This window comes from Sphaeroforma arctica (assembly GCF_001186125.1).
Source record: "Sphaeroforma arctica JP610 unplaced genomic scaffold supercont1.171, whole genome shotgun sequence".
Lineage (NCBI taxonomy): Eukaryota > Ichthyosporea > Ichthyophonida > Sphaeroforma > Sphaeroforma arctica.
In genome coordinates this window covers 48,554-69,371 of record NW_014040387.1, presented here as the reverse complement: position 1 = coordinate 69,371, position 20,818 = coordinate 48,554, and the positions used below count along the sequence as shown (strand labels likewise).

The following is a 20,818-nucleotide window of genomic DNA, read 5'->3' as shown; positions in this document are numbered from 1 at the left end:
TATATATATATATATATATATATATATATATATATTCCGTAGTGCTTGCATATAATGCTACTGTGAGTTAGGCCACTGGTGTGAGTCCATATTATCATTTGACGGGCAGACAGTATACTTCGCAATTAGACGTGGTTGTACGGGCGAGATTGTTGGATGTGTTGGATATGCATTTGCTTAGTGAAGCTACAGTGCGCGATTGAACTGTTGCGATATCGGATGAGGTTGCAAAGGGAGCGCAGTTGTAGGCAGCAGATCAGCATAGAAGACCAGCACCGATCTGGGAACCTGGGCATATGGTGTGGAGGTTACTGTCTAAGGAAGGTAACAAGTAGGATAAAGCGTACAAGGTTAAAGGTATGATTGTTCTGTGGACGTCGCAGGGTATGTATGAAGTGAGGATACTTTGGCAATACCTATATCATACCCTCACTAGAGAGTAGCCATTCTAGCATTGAGAACAATATAGTGAGAGCTCGGATGCCTACGTACGGATATGCAAGTGTTAGAGAAACGTCCCTTGATTGACTTGGATCTCAATGAACAGCAAGTGAGTAATATTCGCTACCTCATTGATACAAAGTGAAAGATAATTGAATCTGATCTAGAACAAGCACCGCGTATCACTGAGTGTGTGCTGCGAGAACACACTGAGCCAAGCTTTATTTAGTTGCTCGAAATTGCTAAAGCTTAGGTCGATTTTTCAACTAACGAGAGTGCACTGGAAACACTGCATTTGAGCAACTTGAAGAATCAACCAACCTTAAGGATAAGCAGATTATGAATGATCTCATACATTTATGCGAGCCTTATAAATGGCACACTATACGGTCAGCTCATGAGCCTATTTGAAAGACATTCCCCTGTGTGGAACCAGTCACGTAAAACTATTCTGAATGCTTCCTTTGACGATACGCGAGATAGAAACTTTTTGAGTCTCGTGAGTCATTCGCTATTTATACCATCACACGAGGTGCAGTTGCTCATATGACGCGTAGGAATCGTAAGATGGAAGGTCACACATATTTACACTGGCAAATATCTGTTGATATACCAGGTGATGGACACTATAGGAGTTAACCTCTCTAAAGAAGTGAAAAATGACATCAACGCTTACGGTGACCTGCGATCCGTGCTTAAAAATATACTACCGCTTCTACCTGAGTACTGAGCTTGGCTTCAAAGTGTTTGCGGCAAAGGTAAAAGTTGATCCTGGAAAGAAACAATGTATAAAATAATATCGGATTGTGCCCCATCTGTAAACTCCGTTGTGTAGCATGCAGTTCACCATGTTTGTACTTTCCAATAATATATTTGAGCTTGTAAAACAGATGAAGTGCAGTAGACTCGCATATGCGACGAAGGATGAACTTTGTCGTCAGTATGCGAGGAGAGCCGGTACTTAAGGCACTCGAGCCATCAGCGATATTATTCTCATACATTCCGCTCGTTGTATCGGCCACAGAAATTGTGAACGGCCCAATATACTTAGCAGTAAGCATAGTCGTGTTGAAATTGCGATCCATGATGTTGACTATATCCTTAACCTCAAACTCAAATTTTCTTTGTATTGTTCCATCGCTTCTGTCTCTTTTACAGAGCGATATGATTCATCTCTCAAACAAGGAAAGACTACATGACTGATTCTACGCGTCTTCATTAATCATAGTAACACATGATCTTCCTGAGATTCCTTACTAGAATATACATGTAATATACTACAACGGCCCCAGAAATAGTGAGCGGGCGCTGTATCAGTGACAAAGTCCGATGTCTCGTTCATTTGTTTTTGTACCGAGTTAATTGAGCACATGTCAGCACCATGCACCATCAAGTACCGCTCCTCGCATATACTCCTTCATCTTTCTGTGTCTAACCTCATTAGCACCTTGTATCTGAGGCTTAGGTACATCCCTTTTGTGGCATATGCCTACAATGAGGAACAGTTCACTACTGTTGATAGTGTACACCTTAGCTGGCCAGCCGACATCTGCGAATCACTTATAAATGCTCTCGGTCACAGTTTGAGTTGATCTATCTCTCGATACAGCACGTTATCTTATCTTTCGTGTGTTTGGACATGGGCAGCTCAACAAAATCAATGATAACCCAGCGTCACGGCTCGTCTTCAGATACACTTTGCATCGTTACGTGCCCGTAGAGTTTGATTCGATCAATTTCGCAGTCATTGCATTCGTGATACACTTGAGGTATAAACTGCTCTAAATTTGAGTGTTTAACCCCGTGTCGTTAACAATCTTCCTCGGGTTTTGCCTTATCCATATGTTTAAGAGCATATTTATGTCTTAACCATTTCAGAATAGCTGTCTCGGTTGATTCTATATCAAATCAAGATGTGATCATCCCACTGCAACATTATCTGGACTTGAAGACTCTTCTAGTCCATATTCGCGTGAAGGCACGAAGGTATGTAGACGACTGATATTAGTTATGTTCATGAGCGGATTAACATGTTTGTATACATATGGGAAGTAGTTCATCAGTTTCTTAAATAGACGAGCCTATGCTTCGTAAGCAATAGCTTCCTAGTCTCAACGTATCTTCTTGTAGAACGTAGTATGTCGCTATGGCGTCTTCTCGACTGAACGGTATCCTGGTAGAGGAAAGCATTTTCTATCCACATAGATTAGCTCGCATTCAATCATAAAGATCGACTACTTGAGCCATTCATTCAAAAAACATGAAGGTAGCATCCAGTATACGAACATAATTTAGCAACTGCGGTATCGACAAGCATGGTGGTTTTACCCAAATGTTCTCATTAGTTAAGTCAATTTGAACCGCATCACCTTCTAGATGTTCCAGAGTTCGGTATCGCGGCAGTCGTACATTTTGATGAGCTGCAAACATATCTATGGTATGTGGACCATATATGTTGTCTGCGATTTTAAAATCATCTAAGATCGGCATTTCAATCCGTAGCTAGTAGCTAGCGCCATCTGATTGAATTCTGGTACAAAGCGTGACAACGTATCCGGTAGGTGATTTTTCATACCAGGAATATCGTATTATGCCACCGACTAACCAATTGTGAGTTGGCTTTATATCCTATACGTTGCAATGTTTTCTGATTGCATAATACTTAAAAACGTGTATGTGTGTTGTTACGGTAGAATGAACAGTTGGAGAGTTGATTTGCAACGGGTTCATGTCCCTGCTAAAAAAACTGCATGTATCCTGGTTTTTCGTCAATCATTCGATACAGAACAATCCGAGAGCGATATCCGATCCGTCTGTTGCTCCTATGAACGGTACTCCGTCTCTTGGTGGCTTCGGTTCTTGTTGAACCACTCATTGAACTGTACAGAGGCATCGTCACAGGCCTTGGTTTATAACTTTGGGACATCGTACAAGTCCAAAAGGCCTAAGGTAACTTGTTAGGTGGGGAACTCCGTTCGACAGGAAGTTGACGAGCCCGCGTATGCTGTTCACATCCTTTCCAGTGGCATGTGTTTTCTTGTAGCCCTGTAAGTGCTCTACCCTTTCCAGATCCATCATGATTCACTCACCAAATACACGATACCCTAATAGCTGCAGTTCGCTATCTGAAATGACATTTCTTGTCGTTGGTTTTGAAGTTCTGTTTGCTCAGTCTTGCCAAGACCTCTTCCACAACTCTGTCATGTTCCTCTTGGGTCTTTGTGATTATGTTATCTATTTACACTTGTACGTTGTCCATGATTTGTTGGAAGAACGATGATAACATGTGTGTACCAAACGGTTAGGTGAGTACAGTTGTCCACCCAGATAAACGTGAAGCATTTCCTCTGTGGTATATCTATCTTCATCTGGTGATAGCCATATTTTACTCTTTGCCGTATGAAACGATGTAGGCTGAAACTGTGATATTTGGTGCACCGGACGTGTATTCTTGTTCCAGTTGAATAATAAAGCTTTTTAGTCTGTGAATGGTAAAAGATGTCTAGAAAAGGTATTACTGATCATATCATAAGTTCTTAATTTGTCTGTATATTTGTACAAATGATAAATATATAGTGATAAAAAAAAATTCCAGATTACATTGTGTATTTGTTCACATGTAATTTTTTTTCTGTCGCTTAGTGTAGCGCGCTGCAAAGCGTTTTTCGCCTTGATATATCAAATTTGATAGTGAAGAAGCTCTCCGAATGCGCCTTCTTGTGGAATGTATTTTCTTGGCCTCGCTAATGGGACTGCGTTGTAAAAAGTAATCTGTCAATTTATCGATATCTTTGATGCGCTCTTCCTGTACATTAGCATTAAAATCGACTCCCATTATTTATTGTCAGCAGCCCCTACGATCATCGCGTTTCATCATAAACGGAATAATTAATTATTGCTCGGCATGTATGAATGCTATCACAATGACTATGGCCCCACCCAGAGCTTCCAAAACCCGCCATTGAAAGTATAAGGGCAAACAGCTTTACATATCCAATTTATTTAAGGAGATTTCCTGCTGTAATATTGTTCACATGAAACTCTCCGTCGATAATGTACATGGATTTATGTAACAAGACACTATAAGATATTGATGCCATATTTAGTAGTCGCTTGCTATTACAGAGTTTGAGTGAGGTATTGTCGCGATTTGCAATATACATCGTAAGCCTCTTGTAAGACAGGGTTGTGGTGATATGACGACATGGCGATTCGTTGTTTTTATATTTCAATCATGAGTGTGGCTTCCTGTGAAATTATCGCCGCTGACTAGTTAAGAGTTTAAATTTGTGCCTCTTTTGAACCCATGGCAGTGATCCGTGTCATCCAACGTAGAGCCTTGTATTTGTACGTCTACTTAGATTTTATTTATTTATTAAAACCGTCTGTCTTGTGGTATCTACACAAATATACGACATATATGAATATACATGCCTTCACAATATGCTGCCGATGTTTCTGAGGCAAATACACCCGGATGTATAAGCACGGCTATTAATTTATATACTACTAGAGTCGTGTACACGCGCAAATAATCATAAATATTACGATGTACTCAAATAAAGCGGCATATTCAACAAAATAGTCCAACGCACGGCCAGTGTGGAGCTCAGGCCAACTGACGGCGTGCCTTATCGTAACCAAGTAGAATATTGTGGCATGACCAGATATTTGGCGGAAGACAAAAAACGTCTGAAATGTCCACAACGCTCATTTCGGTGCCAATCGAGTTTTGTGCTAAATGAATATTTACCGGCATGAGTGTTGGATTGCTATTTTTTTCCCCGCGATAATCATTCGTTTACACACAGAGTCCCTGCCATACAAAAATAAAATAAAAACAGGGGTGTAGGTTTCGACAGCAAAAGATTCGAACAGATCTGGTAGGACGAAAGCTGCTCAGTTTGTGGTTGAGTGAAGAATCCCATTGTACGTACCTTGTCTGCGCACAATTTCTTTTGATCGATTCCTCAACTATATATAGATTAGACTGATAGAGAGATGCCGATATTACAAAATCGTCTATGCATCAGTGTATCACGCAATCATTCCGTTTCTCGATTGGTGTCGGTGTATGCGGTGTAACTTGTCATTTAGTCGTTTTGTCTGACTAATCATCAATTTTGTGTTTACCCCTTTTATATTTGATATTATAAAATGCAAACAAGTGTCTTCATGTTTCTGCCTCTTATGCACACATATGTAGAAGTTGTGCAAATGGTAAAATTTTGTGCAAACGGGGCCAGGTGTGTGATCTGAAAGAATTATGGTTGGCAACTAGATGAGTTGAGTGTCGAGAACTGTTTTGAAGACTCAACTAATATCATGGCCTCCAAACGACCGACAGCAGGATGTATGTCCTTGGCAATACAATCACTGCACCTTTGACCTAAATGGCCCATGATCTGCTTCCTGCACATGAAACATATCCAATATTATTAGAATGGCTATAGAGTATTGCTGTTGTGTCTTCGCAAAAGTCATTGAACTACCACCTTCTACAACGGATACGTATTTCATTGCTGATCGACTGAATTGTGCGATTTTATCCATTGTTGATCCACCTACGTTCCCACTAGCCGCATCTGTATGCGCCGTTGTGTGTATTGTTGTCCTGCAGTATTTCTCGTCCAACGGCCTGTTCACATTCTACATATCATGATAGTAAACGGAATGCCATTGTGTTTGGCAGTTTTCTTCACATTATAATCATGAAAAGAATACGAAAGCGCCTGCTCAACAGTGTTCTCTAATTCATCATACTCTTCTACTTTCACCCGATTTTGAGCATGGTAGTCATCCCAATCCGTTTCAATTTTGTCCTTAACATCGAGATATTGATCGAAAGCATTGTTTTTATTCCTATGTTATCACATTAATTGCCCCTCGCAGCCATAGTTGCTCTGTCTCCCTTCTTTTCTACGTGATGTCTATCGACATCCAGTGAAATACGTAGAAACATGCGTGCATATGTACATATTTTCATCACTCAGACACATGAAGGACTCCCAGCTGTCAATTCTCGTGATTCGAGTATGACCATATTCAGATTGATTGCCAATGATTCCATGCTAGTACCCTCAGTCAAAAGTCTGTCAATTACTTTTCGGAATATATCCTGGGCTTCATGTTCACTAATTTCGCCTTTATATGAATATCTTACTACGGAGCCACAGATTTTCTGCATGTGATCATTTCTGTTCACATATAGACCTGACTGCTGAAGCATACAGCGTGTTTCAAGTGCAATACCATCCAAACGTGTCTATTCTCATCAGCCGTCTCCCCCTCTAAGCTACTCTTTCACGTATCATCCAATATTGGCACATATTCTTCTTCCTCATCATGTGATTTATATTTAAATTGCTCCTTCTGAGTGAAAATTTGCTCACACCACTCTTTGACAACCCCTTTTACAGTAGGTGTGTCGTTATACATCCTTAAGATGACCTGCATATCGTATTTACCACACCAACCAACAATCGAGTAGAGTCTTGTGTTACTCGAGGATGACACGCTTGTACTCAACATTAGCAAAATCATACTTTATTTTGATAGAGCATACTAATCTTCTATAACATCTCGCTGGTACTAATTTATTCTCTGTGCCAAAACCTAATCGGCACTCCAAAACATCGACTTTTTCCACCGTTATCTAAAGTTTTAGCATATAGCTTCCGCAAACAATATGAACTACAACCATGAATCGAGCTGCAGACGGTGAGGTCAATCTCGTGCTGTGTCTTGTCTTCATTTTTGAGCACACGCAGACAAGTAGAATCTGGCCTTGAGCCGACACCTTCGCGTGGCTTCTACTTGTTAAAGTTGTCAATCCTATCTGAACTCACATGTTCACCCCTCAGCCAAGGTAGCAATTGACTATCTTAAACCGATTTCGGTAGTAGTGGGTGTCGTTCTCTCTATCTAAATGAGTTTCCTTCCTTCCTGCGTAATGCTGTGCTGTTTAGGCGTTAGTACACGTGGAAGATTCATAGTTGCTTGCTGAGCTGCCGGATCCCCAAAAATTAATTGACCTCGCAGCTACATAGAAAACCGACACATTGTGTTTTTGTATCTCTTGGCAACATCTTATACTAGGCGCCTCTTTCCGCAATAAAGCAAGCAAATGTATTACACCTCGATTCTTCGCAAACTCGTGCCGCGTCCAGCAACTAGAATTACCGAAACCTTAATGTAGTACTATCTTGAACCGTGCTTTGCACCGTATCACAAGAATCAATTCAATATTTGTGGATAGCTTTTAAATATTGAATGCATATTTTTGGGCTCTGTTCTCTCATGACCATGAGACCGCATTCGTTCTGCTTCTTTAGTCCTGCCACTTGCAGCAATAGACATAAACTGATGCAAATTTGGCCAGTGATACTCGGCCAAAATTGCGTCGATATATACTAGAGGCATCTCATTGTATATCTTATATAATTGATATAACATGCCATTCACTTGTCTTGCCTACCAATACTGCTGTGTACCTTGAGTTGATATAGAGGGACCGAACTATGTGTCGACGGTTTGATGTGTTTAATATCGTGGATTGTCGTTATCATTCGCCCCCACACTCGCTTCTGTTGACACACTCGTACTCGCACCTCCTTCACTAGTTTCTTCCTATTGGCAGGAACGATGATTTATATAGGATGTTGATTATAGATTTGTGTTTAATATCGTGGATTGTCGTTATCATTCGCCCCCACACTCGCTTCTGTTGACACACTCTTACTCGCACCTCCTTCACTAGTTTCTTCCTATTGGCAGGAACGATGATTTATATAGGATGTTGATTATAGATTTGGAGTCGCACCTTATTGCCCTTAACTAGAAACTTGAAAGTTTGGTGACTTTCCTCACACCCATCACACCAATTAATCATGTAGTGCCCTAACTCCCATAATTCAGGGTTGTTATTACGAGCACGTCACGCTCCCATCCGGCCGGCATATCTATGATAATGGTGTACCATCCGTCTTTTGTACGGCACAAGGTATGAATAAACATGGCCATGCCCTACCCCAGAGGTAAGGCCCATCACATACCTCTAGTCAAAGGCTACTGTCTTATGACAGCAAACTGATTTGTAGTAGTTGATCGTATGTAAGCTTGGATGCTCTCTTTGCGGCTGTCGATGCGTTACGTATTTGGACTCCAAACGTGTCCATTACAATCGCTTGACCATGTTCTTCTTAACCACCTACTTACCGTCATATGTTAATGCTCAGGAAGTGCTCACTGTTCTTACCTACAACTGTCTGTCTACAAGCAGCTGTCTCAGTTGATCCTATGACAGTGCAATTCTTTCATAAGCGGGGCTGTTGGCTATCAGGCAATCCAAGCCTCAATTATATACTGACAGTGACACCGAAAATCGAGAACTTTCACAGGGGTTGACCCGTTTGACTACATAACACAATCATCTCGATCTTCCCCGCTAGCATCGTTAGTTCTATCGCTACAACAGTTATTGCCCATCCGGTCTACGTACGATGTGTGTCCTGCCACCACCCAAGTACTTCACTTTAAAATACGTGTAGCCATTACAATATGTATCGTACTTATTAAAATCTCTTCTATATACGTCAGAACGCGCGGGCATTTAGAAATTGTAACTCGGTGTAGAAAACAATGTGTCGCTGAACATAGATTGACGCACTAAGCCATCAGTATCATTTTTATTGAATTTTGTACCATTCTTATATGCGTGTGTATTTACTGATACTTGGTTGTCCCGGTGTGGTACGACCAACATCGAATTGTTTACGAGTGAGGAATGCGTACTTATAACTTATTCTGTCGAGGTACACCTTCTCCTTCTTGTTTCAAGTTTCTCAATAGTGATCTGTTGCTTCATCCATGAAGGCACCTGGAAATAGTTAATACGTTGTAATTGTACTACTTATGGCCATTACGAACGTTTCCATTGCTATTCCAAATCGTCGGAAAGTATAATCGTGTATAAGAGTTCAGCTTCAGATTTGGATAGCGCACGTTGTTCTGGCACTATAGCTGTATCTCCCTGTAGTAGTGCCAGCGAACACCGATTTGCCCAGTGTCCCGTGTATACACCATTGTTTGATAAAATCTCTTAGTGTATTTCGTTTAGAAGTTTGCTTTTGGTAAATTCCGTTACCCCGTACAACCGCGAAGTTAACTTCAAACATTGATTTTCATCATCCGTGTACACAACCTTAACGATTGATGCATCGTATCTAAGAGTTGCTTTGCAATCTGTTCCCCTGAAGGCAGTGCAGTTGGTTTCCAATCGACTGGGATTGCACTCTCATGTGATCGAGCTGGCATGGGGACCGACTGGCGGTTCAGTTTCCTTGCAGCGGGTGTGCGCACACACGAAATCCGTCTGCGTGTAATATGTATACCATGTCAGTTGCATCTTCTGTGTCAGGTATTGTATGTATGGATATTTGTGGTATGTAAATAAACTGAGTAGCATTCTCCAATTTTCATCACCGACTGTATGATCATTATCACAAATTTTCCTATCATTTATGGCCGATTGTGATAATTGTCATGTAGCATACAGGGACCGGATTATCGAAAGAGCCAATACTAAACCCAAAACCCAGGATTATCCAATACTGAGCTTTGGATCTAGGATCCAATATTTCTGATGATAAAGTGATCAAAAATATAGCGGGTATACCGGTAGATGATACCGGGACTCCCGCGTGCGAGAGAAACACTTAAGTAATAATTGAGTCTAGTGTAGAAAACAACAAACACAAACAAAGACTCGATGCGAGTCCTCCAGCCTGGGACTTTTTACCTAGCTGAGAGATTCGCATTTGAGAAGAGGTCTATTGTTTCCATTGGTCGTATCTTGTAAGCTACTCTCAAACTCTACATTTTTTACAATATCCTTACTACGGTAAGTCAAACAACAAGAAAAGTCTCTGTTGTACACCAGTCGAAACAGACATAGGTACCCCAATACTCAAATAAGTATAGAAGACACCATAAGAGGACCAATAACGAGGAACAAGAAAGAGGTTGTCTACTTCAGAGACGAGCCACTGCTGACAATCAAATATCAAGAGACCAAGTGAGGTCCTCTCAAGAAAAAAAAGAACTGGGAAGAAAGACTAAGCTTCTTCTCTGAGAAAGGCAAGCATACGCCCCAAACAAGGTTCGCAGAACCATAGTGTTATTCTTTATTTATAATTTTGACAGTGCTGTAATTGCCATAATACAACACAATAAGATACCGGCCCATAAACTAGAGATATACAAAGTCAACTTTGGAGGAAGAGACAAAGAAGTTCGGTGGAAAGTGTCAAGGTGAATATAATATCAATATTGGGGACAGTGTCAAGGTGAGTATAGTATCAATATTGGAGACAAAAGTTCTAGTACTGAAACCTGTGATCGCAAACAGACAAAAGAATATCCTCACCACCAGGACACCACACAACGGCTCGGTTACACAGAGAATCGTATATACAAAAGATTTAATATCTCCAACACATTGTTCATAGAGATAGAGAAGGTTACACACGACCCGAAGCCAAATAGAAATAGCAAGACATCGTGGTAACGCAAACGAGGCGGCAACTTATAAATATCTCGAAATTATACATATCATCAGAATCAATACTGAGACAAAACACGACATCGAAATCGATATTGTACCTTAGACACTTACAACTTGGAATGGCATAAAATAGTAGTCGAAGATAATAACTCGAATATAAAAGACCTGACAAGTTGAGAATAGATCAGAGAACAATTGCAATTGTACATCAGATAAAATTGAGATCTTAAGCATCACTAAAATTCAGACGATAAACCTCAAATCCAGAGGTACGCTACGCGAACACAAGAGATAACAGAGCAGCAATAAATCTACAATAGACACACATCATAGATAATTAATCGAACGAGCCAAGAATAAATGAGCCATACACTGAGATTCAGCAAATCGGATATACACAGGCCACACAACAAGATTAGAGCACATATGCATGCATGAGTTAATGAAGTACATATCCACATCAACACAACCAAGACCAAGGAAAGACATAAAGTGGGAAATACATCTCCACTTCAGAGAACTGAAGTAAAAAGTACAATAACACACATGTCATGAAACACTCACATTCAAATAACACAAGAGCCAATATCACGAAATAAACAACCAATTTCGCAAATCAAAACTAGCATCACTTAACATCTCCATATCAGAGACAATCTTAGTGAAACACAAATAAGACACTTAAATCTCAACTCCAGAGACAATACAGGTAAGAAAAACAAACACACCAATACGTGAATTAGCGTACAAGAGCAAGATCGAAGGATAACATTGAGATCACACAACACATTCATATACTAAAAAACAAGGCACCAGGTCAAGCAAGATTACACATCACAATACAATAAACCAGTACATAAATTATTATTATTTTAAAAATGTACAATAGAAAACAAAAAGTGAAACTACGAAGAAGCCTCTTACAAACAAGACACTTCATGCCGACTTCACACTGCAATCGAAGACAAAAGAGAAACAACATCTCGACATAATACCACAAGTAGAAGCAAACCGGAACAATCCATTCCGCATGATCGATACATGTTGGATAAACAACGAATACAACGGTCAACAAAGACAGACACAGACAGACTACAAGTAATGGAGTGACGTATAATTCATATTCACAAACACATACGGTCAGACATTAGGCCACAAGACACCATTACTCAAACAACTACCTAAATCAAAGAAGTGCGGTACATTGTCACGAGACAAATATAAATTAATAGTAACCGAAATACAAACCAAAAACCAAGGTTGTCAACACGATAAACTGGGTTCACACAAGAAACCAAGTGTGTCATAAGTTAACGAATAAACCGAGATAAACCAAAGTGTATATATTAACCCCAAAAACTCTCAACATAAACCCAGGTGTCACAGAGAACGTCAAGTTGAGCAGATCAAGTGCAAGACACTACATCAGACTACTACACTGAACACCACAAAGAGGCCCAACATAAAGGTGAACTACTGATTTTTACTATATAAAAACGTGTGGACTTATAGAAAGAGTTTATTGAAGCTAGAGAATAACGGAAAATAGCACACTACGCGCACATCACGCGACAAGAACTCTAAATTGCAATGTACACTGGACAAGCATATCAGTCAAAGACGTCTGCGCCCTACCAAAGAACACGAGCAGCAAGAAGGAGTCTACGCACACAAGTGAGCTCAACTCGTGGGCACACACGTGGGAGCATATGTCGTACTGCCAGAACAAGACCAGTACAAACTGACACAATGCTAGTCTCCCAGGTCTCCTTACGCACCTCTACTCCACACAATGGAGAAGGAGCGATGCACATGGACGATGAGCCCACACCAGCAAGAGCTCCATTAGAGCCAGCAATGAGTAAGTATAACATAGCCATTAACAAAACCACCTATGACGGCAATGACTACATTGTAGATATACTAGTGGACAAGTTGTATGCACAAAAGGCGGACGACCCCATTGATATACGAGCACTCCACAAACTCCGCAAGGCAGTTTACACCCAACAACCCAACAGATTGATACCAGTACTAGATCAGTGGTTGTCAGAGCTACACAATAAAGCTATGAAGGACGGTGATAAAAGTGATTACGATGAGTGTATTGCAATCAGTGGCTTTATGAGCGAGCTAACTCTAATTAGATCTCATGTAGGGGATGAAATCTCAGAACCAAAGATGAACAAGCTACTCAAGATGAGTGAGAACCCCAAGTGGCCAACACACAAGTACGTCAGCATGGCTGACAGTCGTGATAAAATTGAGTTTGTATCTGTAGCAAAAGACTTGTTCGCGAGCACAAACATGTCAGTAGTACAGTACCTATCACTCGTACAAGAATTGCTCAGACAGACAGACGCAACGGAGGTATCGCACACTGCACTCAAAAATATACGTAGTTCTAAACAGCTTTGGAAAGACTTCACTGATGTGGAAGACAATATATTGATCATTGACAACCTGCGTCGCACCCTAGTATACTATCTACTAGAGAAGTGGCTCAACGACTTCTATGACACTCGCATGAATGTTGAAGTACGAGGAGCACGATTGCGCCGCACAATGTTTGAGTTAGAGAAGCGATACAAGGGCACTGAGAGAGAGTCCATTAATAGGCAATTCCTCAAAGCATCCCGTTCCCAAGCACTAGTCATGTACGGACTGCAAGCTGAAACAGATAGACTGATCAAGGCTCAAACAAAGCCTGATGGTAGCAGTGGACACTTGTCTGACATATAAGAAAAGTATTCCATGAACTCACTGAAGACATGAGCAGACAAGCAACTATAACACAGGCTAATCGCAAACGTGACAACAAGCGAGCGAGAACCGCACCCGTCCCCGACCAGAGAGTCACTCGTCCACGAGTGGACATACCTTCAGGGGGTCCACCCAGAGGGGAGGACCAGCTTAAAGGTGGTGGACAACAAGGAAGACAAGGTAGAGACGGTCCTATAGACAGGGTACTCACGCCCCAACACCACGAGGACCAAGACCTTGCCCACACTGAGGTATGGACCCTTCCCCACATACATTCAGTTTGTGCCCCAAGAAAGACGAAAGCAACCATCTGAAAGCAGCAGTTCGAGCAGCGCAGCAACCTCAACCCAACCATATCGACCAGTTGGCTATTACAAATGGCAACAAGGTGCAGGAGATGGATGAGGAACTATGAAAAGCTTGGTGGTCGGAAGCTAACATGATAAACATAGTATATATTGTGAATACACACACTGATGAATAAACGTTGTTAGTAAATGCAAATGATATTGCTTACACACCCATTTCTTTACTTCTTAACCCACGAGACCAATGATTGCACATAGACATACAAATCAATAGCATCACATACAACGCACTAGTAGATTCAGAAGCACAACGCTCATGTATGGATCGCACTGTAGTAACTGAACTATACTTGTCCGTAAAAGCACAACCTGGGTACATACAGCTAGCACAATCAGATGCACGAGTACAACGCATAGGTTCCACAGAAGTATATGATAAAAATTACGGCGGTAGAAAAACTTCAAACTGCTTTGAGGTACTCGACCTCCCAGACAAGAGATCACCAATTGCATTAGGTATGGACATTCCACCATACTTAGGCATATATCTAGCGGGGATAATCAATCCACTCATACCAACAGATGCCAGATGAGAATCACTTCTCACACCACAGAAGAAGGCCCTGAGCATGAACAAGAAGGATTCAGAGAATCACTCTCCGACTTGTCAGACCAGAACGGTCAGATCCCACCATATGTCCACAGCAATCTATCAGGATCAGTAGTGGAGATACCAAGTCAGGAGGTCAAAGCCAAGAACATTCGTCACGCTAAAGTGAACTTTGTTCCACCCAAGTACATACCACAAACAGATGACGATGTTCGAAAATGGGCCAAGCTCAGCCACATATACACGAACAACACCCACACAAGTAAATCTACCTTTACTATCCACAGGGGACTTTGAACAGACGGATCTGTTAAAGCAAGTACGCACATGTTTAGACTCAAGAGAAGTCAAATATCAACATGAACAAGACAAATTCGTATTACCGAAAATAAAGGAAGCACTCCACAACCTAAAAGGTGCAAAATTCTTTTCCGAATTGGACTTGACAGGATTCTTCTACCACCTTCGTGCACACGAAAATAGCCAACACTTCTTTACTTTTTCATGGAAAGGGGCACAATACTCGTTCAAGTCAGCTCCATTTGGACTACACTCGCTAACAGCACACCTTTAACGAGTGATGGCCAACCTCCTCATTGACATTATTGGAGTACAAGTATATGTGGACGACATAGTCATTGCCAGTATGACAGAAGAAGAACATAGACAACCACTACGTGAAGTCATCAGTAGACTTGACGCTGCCAACTTCAGGCTGAATCACAACAAGTGTGCGTTTGCAGTCAAGACAGTCAATATACTAGGCATCAAAGTTACAACAAAAGGGCTCAAAACAGACCCTGAAAAACAAAACGCATGATTGACTGACCACTGCCAAGAACCAAACATGACCTACATCGAGCAGTCGGACGCGCAAACTACATGCGAGACCACATACCTCAGTTTGCATACATAACGAAACACTTCCGCAATCTCATGGAAGGAAAAATGAGTCAGAATGTAGCCAATCTTTGGACACCTGAGCTCATTAAGAAATAGGAAGAACTCAGAGATGCCATTGCATGCTCAGCAACATTGGCGTACCCAGTAGTTGGAGTACCGTTTCAGATCATAAATGGCGCAAGTGACGTATCTGTTCCAAATCGTAGATGGAGTCAGAGGAGATATACTCTATTACTCAAATGGCCTAAACCCTGCACAACAGAGATATGGGACAAACACAAAAGAGCTACTAGCGCTGGTATACAGCCTAGATCACTTTTCAGAATAAATCAAAAGAGGTGATATAGCATTGTGGACAGATCACAAAGCGTTATGTCAGATGAACAAGCAACAAACACTGCATCCCATGCTCGCAAACTGAATAGCAAAAAAAATTCATCATCACTTCACCATCATACACGTGCCAGGCAAAGACAATGAAGTTGCTGACAGGTTATCAAGAGTACACCAAGACACATTCAACCTCAATTAGCACATACACAATGGTCAGGCGAGATGAATAAAATGACAGCACCATACGGAGGATCATACAAGATAGCAAGCAAGGAGGGCAACGGGTATTTTGTCCGTAACCTTGATGGGACTATAGCCCCCGAAAATCCTAACTCGGTCAGTGATGAACTAATTGGCTTAGTCAAGAAGGCTAGCGAGCTCGAAGAATTCACCACCAACAGTCAAGTGTTCTTAATGTTGCTTGCCGCATAGTAGTTTTGGAGGCTGGGTTCAAGTACCATTTCATATTGAATAAGCGTTGAAGATCAGAACCCACCCCAGGCGAAGAGTATAATGACAGAACAAACCGACAGAGGGTAATCTGTGTTGCCTATTAAGGCGGACGTTCGAGATACAAGATGCAACTCAAGAACAAGGCGCAGGGGATACGCTATCACATATTCCGCAACCTGTCATTGCCAACCAGACTGCCAGTGGAAAGCTACAAAAAGTAGGCTTACAAAAACATAAACAAACACCATTTGTGAAATATCAGACCATGCAAGACCATGCAAGTATTGAGAAAATGTTCGTATTTTAACTTCAGTATCTCATCTCTCCGCTCTTCATGGTCGAACTTTGCCGATCTCGTCCGGTTTTCGATCTCCGGAGCACCTTGACCGGTCTGATGTTCTCAGCTTCAGACAGGCCAACTTATTTTAATTCTGCGTATTTATGTTGCTGGAAAAATAGCCACCCACTTTCCTACTGTAGCGTTCGGTGCAAACAGTAATCCACACATAATTTGACGCCGGCAACTACAGGTTGCAATATCGGCAAGGCATTCTGGCCCCGAGAGCATCTACACATTCTTCTTGAATAAAAAACTAGCCACAAGGCACTTTAAAAGTTATGTACAGCCTCCATCTTGAAGAAGATATTCGGACAAAGTTTCCAAATGTCGACAACAAAGGCGCAGGGATAAGAGGTGAATCTCTTATTGTAGAACTTCAGTAAAAACTTATGACACATGCGCTTTATTGACCGCTACTACAACATCCTTGTGCTATATCTTGTGTGTCTGTACAGCAACCGGTTCTGGCGTGCAAGTCATTTGTATCAGGTTTCGATTTACAACACGCGCTAGTACTAGTCGTCGATAGTGTCGACTGTTGCGCCCCCAAGCTTACACCAGTAGTATGCTTATTGGCAGCTGAAGGTGCGCTCTTCCGTACTGGTAGCGGTTTGTTTGCAGGATTGTTGGGTGTCCAATCCCCGAGTGAATCCGCCGCATAGAAATCCATCTGTGAAAGACGACAAACATTTGAACACCATTGCCACACATTATTGCCACCTCTAATTTAGACCGGGAGGGGCTCTTATTGTATATATGTATTCAGCATCTGCTGTCTACAGCAACCCATGGAACCCATTGATAAAAATCAGCCAACACAATTATATATTGAGAAGCCACTATGACCAAGAAAGACGCCGCCATGCTTATCAATGGAGCAAAGGAATTGCTGTTCAAATTTGAAAGAAAGTAAGAGAAACGAGACGACCTTCGCGACAGCATTTCTGACTTGCTAGCCATAAACTGCTTTGAACCTAGTGAGCGGCAAAATCATAGATTGTGCAAACACATAGTAATGGATTCAACCATACTGTTGAACGATGATAGCTGAAAGACAAACAGTCCTCAAAACCCTTGGTGGCGCAATAACAATAGAAAGTCTTAGAAGACATATCCTACGACATACCGGGTAGATCGATTGCCAGCCGACAGTGTCAAACACCACCGACGCTTCGTAAGGGGTGAGCAACGGCTTATCAAACGCGTAGCCCCAGTCAATCGACAGACGAGGACAGGCAATCTGAATAAAGCTGTAATAATTAATACCGACGGTTTAGTACGATACTGTGATATATTCAATATCAGCTTAGGCGCCCTGGATCGACACTCGCCAATTGCAGTCTGCGTCACCATGTTGCACCAGAGAGCATGTAAATGATCTTGACCCTTTTTAGTCAACACACACGAAGTATGTAATAATGTTGGTGGAAATATCAGAACACAACTTTGGGTGAACTTGTACAGAAATTTTCATATATTAAATACTACCGACCCGTGCAGCATGCAAGCGAGACCACCACAGCACAAATGTATTATCATACATGTGTGTCACCACCGAATGTATGTGACACCTTGACAACCCCCTTGAAAAATTTCGAATTCACAGCAAGTAGCCTCCTAAAACAACATAATAGTAGATGGAAACGCTGCAACCCTAACCCATAAATCATTGAAGTCCGTTCCATAAGCCAGCAGCCTTCGGATAGCATCATGAACTTACGCATCGACATCCTTGAAACAAGCTAGCTTGCCCGGCATGATTTCCGAGAGAAGTATCTCAACACACTTCATCCCTGAAGCGAGTATACGCTGCTTCAACCCGTCCACAACCTGAGGACTTCCCTGCCTGCCCAGAGTGCCCATAATTAGACCAAATGTCTTCGCCTTCGTCGCCTCCCGTATCGCGGCCCGGCGGATGCTGTGCATTTGCTCAGTGTCGTATGTCTCGATGCTGATCACCTTGCTATATGGATCATACCTGGAAGAGAAGAGAAGAGAAGGAAACAGTGCAATCTGTGTCAGTCATACGGAAGGGAGGGAGGTGGGGGGGTTGGGTGCAAGAGATACTGAAAGCGAGCACGAGTATGTGCTGTTGGCTGATGTATCAGGTGACTGACAGGGCGATGCAGATGTACCTATGTAATGCCAATATATGGGCTATACATATGTACTTGAACATCACAGACGTGTATACTGTATACTAGGCGCACAGTGCCATATTCAGGGAAGGCGATCATTCATCGCTGTGATACACACCTAGGTGCATAGAATGGCTCTATGTTTACACATACACACGTATACAGCATGCTCGTATCCAAATATGAGTTAGTAAAGGTTCCTTAATTGCGTGAGGGAGGATATCAACATTAAAATGTCAAACAGAACTGCACCGGTTTGTTGAGTTCTAAACTGCTCGTGAGATTGAGATAGTCCCTACGTATATTATTGGAGTGTTATTGAACTTGAACTCGAATTGAGGCATTGTGAGTGAGTGTCATACTATCTGCGAGTACTGTAAGTGCGGCAAGTGTGAGTGTGAGTAAAATTGAGTTATCAGTCTTGTGCGTGTGAGCGAAGAATGCAAATGTAAATATAGCATAGTCGGATTGTAAGAGTGAGTATGACAGTCATTATATAAGGACTGATTGTAGCTTGTCAACGCGTGCATGTGCATCTCTGCGATTTCTCCATTATATTAGGTGCTTGACATTCGATAGATTAAGCAGAAACTCAATCGAAAAATCTATAGATCCTTACATAGATATGTACACATGTGCATTTACACAGGCTTGTCTGGATATACAATCGAGATAAACTTCACATGGACACACTCCAGACACACACTCACACCCATTGAAATATATATATATATATATATATATATATATATATAGATACATAGATACATATATATATACATAGATAGATACATATATATATATATATATATATATATATATATATATATATATATATATATATATATATATATATACATGCATATACCTGTATGCTGGTATATTTGGGTTCATGATCATAATAGACTCCAAATGAAAGCGTCCATCACCCAAGTAGAGTATGTAGTCGTTGTCCTGTAACCTGGGTGCAGTACAGCCCAGGAGTTCTCCAGGGGACAGGGGCTTAGTTTGTGGGATGATTACCGTATAATCGGTTGAAAGCGCCTCTCTTGCACCCTGCAAAATTTACATACGGACATAAATATTATAAACTATTTCAGTGGCCACACATGGCTTCCATCGGAACCGATAAAGGCTTTTTAGAACTGAAATAGGGCAAATTAAAGGGCTACGTGACCAGAAAGTACATACCTGCAACGCTGTCGAGAACTGTATCGTGCACACGAGCGCAATGTTGGCACCCGGTCTGAAGTTGTGTTTCACCGAGTCCACAAAGTGCTTGATATCGATTTGTATATCCACAAACACGTACAGCATCCTGATCAGCGTCGTATCAATGGGTACCAGACAGCTGTGTCCGTAGTGAATCATAAAGTCACAACCCAACGAACGGGCTGAAAAGTCATCCACACAGCACGCACCGTAGGTTACGTCACCCATCACCACACACTCCACACCCGCAAACTCCTCGAGGATGTCAGCTATCACCAGCGAAAACATCAGCAGACCTTCCGGGAACTGCAGCGCCACTGAAGGTGTAGACAGGGGAGAATACTTAGGCCCAATATACGTTATGAATACTTTATGTAGGGAAAAGAATGGTCTACGGATGTTTGTTGATGTGTTTATGCCATAGGGGGCATACATAGCTGAGAGGCGGGTTAGCTGGGTAGATAGATAATATATGAAGACATACAGATTTGGCTTATAGAGCATATATGACTTTACATATGGATACGCACACATCCACATACGTATAGGTGTATGTACATAGTATATTAGTATACACGTGGAAAAATGCACACACACACATACACACACACATATATATATATATATTTATATACATACATAGATATATATATATATATATATATATATATATATATATATATATATATATATATATATATATTATATATATATATATATATATATATATATATATATATATATATATATATA

General features: G+C 41.3%; 3 protein-coding genes across 3 annotated transcripts in view; 1 reads left to right on the top strand and 2 right to left on the bottom strand.

The window, feature by feature from the left end:
* Window positions 1-1,084: 1,084 nt before the first annotated feature.
* Window positions 1,085-1,900, bottom strand: SARC_03389 (hypothetical protein). The gene has a single exon (XM_014302823.1). It carries the CDS (start codon window positions 1,524-1,526, stop codon window positions 1,137-1,139), a length of 390 nt encoding a protein of 129 aa, XP_014158298.1. The 5' UTR covers window positions 1,527-1,900; the 3' UTR covers window positions 1,085-1,136.
* A 10,854-nt stretch (window positions 1,901-12,754) lies between these two features.
* On the top strand, window positions 12,755-13,747 carry SARC_03388 (hypothetical protein; the record flags this gene model as incomplete). Its single annotated transcript, XM_014302822.1, has 1 exon — window positions 12,755-13,747. The coding sequence occupies one exon, from the start codon at window positions 12,755-12,757 to the stop codon at window positions 13,745-13,747; it is 993 nt and encodes a 330-aa protein (XP_014158297.1).
* Window positions 13,748-17,118: 3,371 nt separating this feature from the next.
* SARC_03387 (hypothetical protein) overlaps window positions 17,119-20,818 on the bottom strand; it is a gene marked incomplete at its 3' end in the record, with an annotated part of 4,961 nt that continues 1,261 nt past the window's right edge. The window contains exons 2-6 of the mRNA XM_014302821.1: window positions 20,045-20,382; window positions 19,722-19,909; window positions 18,436-18,693; window positions 17,842-17,965; window positions 17,119-17,385 (exon numbers count right to left, since the gene is read on the bottom strand). Coding sequence (XP_014158296.1) covers window positions 17,119-17,385; window positions 17,842-17,965; window positions 18,436-18,693; window positions 19,722-19,909; window positions 20,045-20,382 — 1,175 coding nt within the window. The remainder of the gene's footprint in view (window positions 17,386-17,841; window positions 17,966-18,435; window positions 18,694-19,721; window positions 19,910-20,044; window positions 20,383-20,818) is intronic.

Coding starts and splice junctions, on each gene's coding strand:
- SARC_03389 (XM_014302823.1), bottom strand. CDS start 1,526: ATGGATCGCAATTTCAACACGACTATGCTTACTGCTAAGTATATTGGG.